This window comes from Mus pahari, chromosome 19, assembly GCF_900095145.1.
Source record: "Mus pahari chromosome 19, PAHARI_EIJ_v1.1, whole genome shotgun sequence".
In the NCBI taxonomy this organism is placed as follows: Eukaryota; Metazoa; Chordata; class Mammalia; order Rodentia; family Muridae; genus Mus; species Mus pahari.
The window spans coordinates 32,129,569-32,136,482 of NC_034608.1; the positions used below are offsets into that span (position 1 = coordinate 32,129,569).

The following is a 6,914-nucleotide window of genomic DNA, read 5'->3' on the forward strand; positions in this document are numbered from 1 at the left end:
AGCACTGAGGGAGAGCACTGACAGACAGCACTGAGGGAGAGCACTGACAGACAGCACTGAGGGAAAGCTCTGACAGACAGCACTGAGGGAGAGCACTGAGGGAGAGCACTGACAGACAGCACTGAGGGAGAACACTGACAGCACTGATGGAGAGCACTGACAGACAGCACTGAGGAATAGCACTGAGGGAGAACACCAGGGAAGAACACCTAGGGAGAACACCAAGAAAGAGCACCAGCAGAGAGCACTCAAACTAGCCCTGGTCCACAGCAACCCAACCCTGCTCAATGGGAGGAGCTACCATTTTTTATGCCCTGGTTGCCCCAGGACTTCTCCACAGCCACACTCTAACTTTAAGGCCAGAACATGGAGCCTCAGTGAGGATGCAGATGGCTGCTAGGTTATTCAGGCAGAAAGATTGGAGTCACCCAAGAGTCTAGGGGAAAACAGAATGCAGAGCCTCGCTTCCTGGGGGCTTAGGGAGCTCAGTAGAGACCTCAACGGAAAGAAAATGAGCAAAGCCATTTGTAACAGTGCAAGAGAACATTTCTGGCCTGGGAATACAAAGCCAGAATTTTAAATTTTTATTTATTACTTGACAGATGATAATTAGCTCTTGCACTCAACATTTTTATCAAGGGAGCACTTTTTTCAAAACAAATTAATAAATACTGTGAGAAAGGAAAACACGACTGGGAAGTAAAGCTATATTGCAACCCTAGGGAACACCAGGCCCAAAATAGCATTGCTGGGCAGCTGAGCTCTGGCCACAGCGATTCACCCAATCACAGGCCAGCACTGGCTCAAGAGAGTTGGGCTACACACTTCCTCAATACAGCAGCCTCAAGGAAGCGTGGGTCAGTCCCATGTGACTGGCTGAGGATGGTTGTAACAAAGCAGTAATTGTTACCAAAGATGCTTAACGATGCTAAGTGCATGGAAGAACATTCAAACAGAGAAGCAACAGATCCCTCAAGACAAGACTGGAGGTGCTCTATTAGTATTAGTATTAGTATTCTTACTAAGATACTTTCATGTGGCTTTGTCTTCTGTATGAGCAAAATGTAGACGGAATGAGAAAGAGGAAGGAGAACAGAGAGATTCATTTCTGGTGAAACTAAGTACTAGCTTCCGTTCTAAAGCCGACATGTAGAGGGCAGACCTCATAGCATCGGCCCCTTCCCTGCATTTGTTCGTAGCCACAGCCGTGGGAATGGTGTTTATCTGTACGTATGTTTTTGGGGGCAATTGTCTCTCTTTCCTTCTTGGGAACTTCTCTGGGCGGGGGAAGAGTGATGGCCAGGACAGACGACAGTCTTGTGTATTCCCACTGGATGCAACCACCTCTTTGGGCTCTTGCTTTATTCAGATGGGGAAATGGATGTGACAAGAAAGAGGTTCATCTAGCTCAGCCTGGAAGTCACCAGGAGGCTTGCTGGAAGCCATCATAGCTGGAGACAAGGCTCAGAGGAGTGACTCTGGTGGGGTGTGTGTGTGTGTGTGTGTGTGTGTGTGTGTGTGTCAGAGAGAGAGAGAGAGAGAGAGAGAGAGAGAGAGAGAAACTGAGAAGGAGAATCAGGGTCAGAAAGGGTCAATACTTCTGCCCTCAAGTCAACGACAGTGTTACGACTAGTGACACTTCGGGCAGATGTAAATCTTTGAGCGATATGACCACAAACCAGAAATGCAAAGGAAAACCCAAGAGGTCCCTCCTCCATTGCTAGGCTTTAAACAAAGCACACCGGAAGCCCAGTTACCTAACCCACCTGGCTAGGAGTCCCGTCCTTCTGGTGGGATTTCCCTGGGGACCCCAGTGATATCGGACAAGCAGGGCCACCAAGAAACACCAAACCCAAACCAGTTGCTACCGCTGTTTTCTGCATTCCAAAAGGCGAACCCAACACACATCTGTGCTCAGACACAGACGCAGGATCTATCTGCAGAGCTATGTTCCCTGCATACTCCATCCATCCCCCCTTGAGCAACCCTGCAGGTAAAGACCCTTGAGAAAAAATGATGAGGAAAGATAAGATAGGGACACCTCTACCCAACCTCACTCACTGCCACCATCCTAAACCTTTGGGTGCTGCCCAGCCCCCTATGCAGTCAGAAGCAATGAAGGCTCCAACATACCCTTATTCAAAGTCTAGCAACAGAGGAGGGACCTATGACTTGTCCCCTCTGCTGCTCCCCTAGTGAAGACCCTATTCTGGCAGACAGATTGGGCACTGGAGCCTTTCCTTCCCCCCTGTCTTATTTACTATGTCATTCTGGAAAAGAAATCCTCTTTGTCTGAAAGGAACTAAAACCTTTTCCCGTGTGCACAGTAGCCGATGTTAGGACTGAAGCAAGCACACTGTACTGAGAGGGAAAGAAAGTCTTGGACCCTTGTCACCAACTGATCCGATTCTCCCCCAGCAGTATGCCACAGTGACCTGCCCAGATCCTTGAGCAAAAGGGCACAGCACCCCTGGAGCCCGGTGGACTCACTTGGTCAGAGGATCTGGCTGAAGGAAACTGAAGCTGGCCCCCCTCACACAAGTAGTCTTTGCCCACAGAGGACAGAAAGCAGCCCCTTTCCTCGGATGGAAACTGACAGCAATTCCAGGCAGAAGAGCAAGAGAAATCCCTCCCGTGCCCTCTGCTCCAGCCCAAACACCACATGCTCTCCGCAGCGCTTCTGAACCAAAGATCAAACTGTCTCGGGCGATGATTCAAAAGCAAAATAAAGCGGACAGGAAGCAACACGCTGATTGCGAGTAGCTGGCATTCTTCAGACAGCATCGAATGTCATCAACAACTGACACCGGGCTGTGACTGTTGCCACCCACTAGGGGCCTTTTTACATGGGAACAGGCCAGTAATATGGGGCGCAGTTCAGAGGGAAAAGACTACAGGAACGGTGCACTAGGACCCAGAATTCCTTCCAAGAAAATTGGCCCCTGCCCAGTGCTTTAATGACTTGATGTGTAACGGTCACTTCAGAAAACCACTGTAAGGAAGTAGACTCACACATCACTCACAAGATAAAAATAAAATTAAAAAAAAAAAAAAAAAAACGACAACAACAAGTGGGAAAAACGAAATCTCCAGGTTAAAAAAAAAATTTTTTTTTCAGGAAGTCCTCTCCAGATCTCTCCAGTTCCACTTCACTCCCGGCCCCTAGCGTTGCTGCCAAAGTCCCGACCAGCCCAGGGCAGCCTGAATGCCAGGCCTGCCTGCCACAGCTCCCACGCCAGTTCTCAATGAAAGGAGGGGGAGGTGCTGGTGATTCCATCACCAGGCCTGCAGCGCGCAGACACACCACACACACACACACACACACACACACACACACACACACACACACGGTCGCGCGCGTGCACGACCTCGAAGCCTGCAGCAGCTGAAAGGGTGAAGGGGAGCCCCCTCCTTGGGAAAGTTCCTGCGCACAACTGTGGAGAGGACACCAGGAGACTGACATCAGTAGACGCGATCCCCTAAGTGGGAGCACCCAGACGGATCCACGCGTGCCCGTGCATGTAAACTCAGGCGCCCGAGATCCGGAGCGGTGCTGCACACGGACACACGCAGGCAACCACGCGCGCTCACTCCTACAAACAGACTCCCCCTGATGCAGGTCCCGCCTCCCCCGCAATGCCACGGAGAACCCGGCAGTCTAGGCGGGGAAACACGAGGAGCCGATCCAGCCGGGCCGGATACCAAGAACAGGGGTCTGGGGAGTTGCCCACGCCACCGCGGTCCTCACCAATCTTGATCCTCACGCTCTGGAAGACCCGCAGTCCCTCTTCCTCCACCGCCATGCTGCTTGTCGACCTCGCCAACGCGCGAGGGCCCGGCAGCGCGGCCGCAGAAGGGGGACAAGACAGGGGAAGAAGCCCGCAGACGGAGCCGAGCGGCGGATGCCCCCGGAGCCCCGCGCGCTGCGGTCCGCGCTCTGCCCGGGTGCACGGCCTCGCGCCCTTCCATTGGCAGAGCTCGGGGGCGGGGCTGCGGGCGCCTTCCTCCGCCAGAGCCCCGATCTTCATTGGCTAAGGCTCTGCATGGGGTGGGGTAGTAAGACTCCGCCTACTGTCAGACACTGCATTCCATTGGTCGGGTCTGTAAGGAGGAGGAGTCGGACTCTAAGGCGGGATCGGAAGGGACTTGCCTTAGAGTGCCCCTGAAGCGGTCCCTCTTCACAGCCCCCGCTGGTCTGGTCTCTCTGGACCTGGGACAAAGAGAGGTCGTGAGTATTGATCTGTGTTTTAACCGCCAGGTCCCGTAAGACCGACTCGCACTTAGATTTTAAAAAGCTATATTCAAACAAAAGGTCTGAAAGGAAAAGATTTCCTCTAGCCCCAGCTTCAGCGACTGAGAAAAGTGACACCTGCCGATCGCTCTGGAGAAATCAGAAGGTGATCCGCGGTCAAAGTGAGGTCAAGTGGACCCTGTGCCCAGCAAGCAGTCCCTGCTCACCCTGTGGTGTGCTTGGGCAGCCTCGACGCAGCCCTTGAATTTAGCATTCCAGAACCTTCAAACCTGGTGCGTACTGGCAATCTGATTGGTATACAACTTTGGAATTGTTGAGTCTCTACAGCGATATTGTGAGGTCCTATCCCGATCCCTCCACTAAGTTTTTCCTGCAGCTGGCATAACTCCCAGCTTTCCTAGAGGGCCAAGAGCTCTAGCCCCTCAAGTCCCTTATAGTAGTCACAGAAGTGTCTCCCAGAGGCCCTGGTGGGTAGGGAAGTGGTGGTAGAGATAGCCTCTGCAGTGGGTTTGAAGGAGGCCCGCCTGAGGAGTCAGGAGGCTAGGTCGTACTGAAAGGCGTGACACAAAAATCCCTTGGTGCTATACGGTAGCTCTTTCACCAGCAACCAGAGAGCAGAAATACAGTGTATAGGCAGGACGCCCAGGAAGGTGCTGGAACTCCAGAGAAGCTGGAACCCTCCAGAAGCTGCTGTGTCATAGACAGGCTCTGACTGGGAAGAGAGGGAGCTGCTCTAGGTTAACACATCTAAAACCCTGAAGCCCCGGCTCAGGAATTCTGCTTAGTGGTAGAGAACTTGGGTAGGAGGCACGTGACTGGACAGGTATGGGGGGGGGGAGCAGACGACACAAAATCACTGAAAGACTGCTTTAGCTGGGCTGCTGTACTGTGCTAAAGCACCATGACCAAAACTAACTTGGAAACCAAATAAATAAATAAATAAATGGGGAGGTGGTGGCACACACCTTTGATCCCAGCACAGGAGGCAGAGGCTGGCAGATCTCTGGGTTCAAGACCAGCCAGATCTGCAGAAATAAATAAATAAATACATACATACATAAATGGGGAGGTGGTGGCACACACCTTTGATCCCAGCGCAGGAGGCAGAGGCTGGCAGATCTCTGGGTTCAAGACCAGCCAGACCTGCAGAGTAAGTTTGAAGACAGCCAGAAGTACACAGAAAGACCCTGTAGTAGACCCCTCTCCAAAAAAAGGACTTGGGGAGGAATTGGTTTATTTTCCTTGGAGTTCATCAAGACAAGGCAGGAGCCTGGATGCAAGGACTGATGGAAGCAGAAGCCACTGGGGAGCGCTACTTATTGCCTTGTCTGTTGGCTTGCGCAGCCTTCTTTCTTACCCACTCCAGACCACCTGACCAAGACTGGCACTTCCCACAGTAAGCTGGGTCTTCCCATATCAGCTGTCAGCATCCTACAATCAAAAAATACCCTATAGACTGTTCTACAGGAAATGCAAGACAACATTTGAGAACTTTCTCAACTGAGTTTCCTCTTCCCAGATAACACTAGCTTGTGTCAAATTCACACACATGCACACAGGCACACACACAAAACAAGGAGAAGAGGAAGCCAAGAAAAACCTGAATTCCAGACTCCTCGGAATCTGCTCAGTGGTCTTATTTCTCTCAATAAAACAGATGACCTCTGTGCCTGGAAACACTTTGAGACCTCTATAAAATAATACATAGATAGATGTTTGCAGTTCACCTGCTGGTCCCCTCCCTTCACTAGATCAGCACCGCTGCCTGGAGCCAGGCCTGGATGAGGGGGACAGGTGACCAACAGACCTTCCAAGCCATTGTGAATGAGCCTCCAGTGGTGAAGCAAGACAGATCTAGAGCTAAAGGACATGGGGCAAAGTGACTTGTTGAAATTTCACTAACATCTACAGGCAGACCCAGCACCCTAACAAATACCCCATGGCCTTTCGAAGCTGTTAAAAATCACGATAAAACATTCAGTGAAGTAAGGCTGCCAAGTTGTCACGGCAGACAACAGACAAGAGTGCCGTGTCCTCAGGGAAGTGGCTAGCTGGGGAAGGCACACTCTGTGAGGCTGGACTGGTGATGCTCTGTACCAAGTCACATGGGCGAAGATACACTTGTGTGATGCACAGCGACACATGCCCGTAGAAGGACTAGACGAGCTAACCCTGAGCTGCTGCAGAGCTAGGCCCTGACAAAAGTGAGGACAGGGGCAGAAATGTGACCAGGAGCTGATGGAGGAAAGCTGGTAACTAACCACCAGCATCAAAGAGGATGTAGTAGCATCATGGCCACCAGGATAGGAGAGCCAGGAGAGAGACAGGCACTCCCAGGAGAAGACTGCCCTTGGCTTAATTAAGAAAACCAAAGGCAATCAGGCAGAGTGAGCAGCTTCCACACCGACGGCCTGCTATGGAAGATGAAGCTGAATTCTGAGGAGGACACATGGGAGGTGCCTGCTCCACACAGGTGCACGCTAGAATTCTCAAGGGCATCCCAAGGGCAGGCAGCTGCTTAGCAGAGGGTTTCACTCAGATCTTCCAGAATGGCTAGGGCTTGCAGTCCCAAGGTCATTATGCTTCAATGCAATGCAGACTTGTAAAGCTAAAAAGCCGACAGAGGACTGACTCACAGTAGACCAGCTTATACTCTGCTTCA

The 6,914-nt window shown here is 51.6% G+C and overlaps 1 protein-coding gene across 1 annotated transcript in view; it reads right to left on the reverse strand.

The window, feature by feature from the left end:
- The window catches only part of Rasa3 (RAS p21 protein activator 3), a 117,010-nt gene extending 113,057 nt beyond the window's left edge, over positions 1-3,953 (reverse strand). The window contains exon 1 of the mRNA XM_021218794.1: positions 3,749-3,953. Coding sequence (XP_021074453.1) covers positions 3,749-3,803 — 55 coding nt within the window. The 5' untranslated portion in view covers positions 3,804-3,953. The remainder of the gene's footprint in view (positions 1-3,748) is intronic.
- Positions 3,954-6,914: the final 2,961 nt, after the last annotated feature.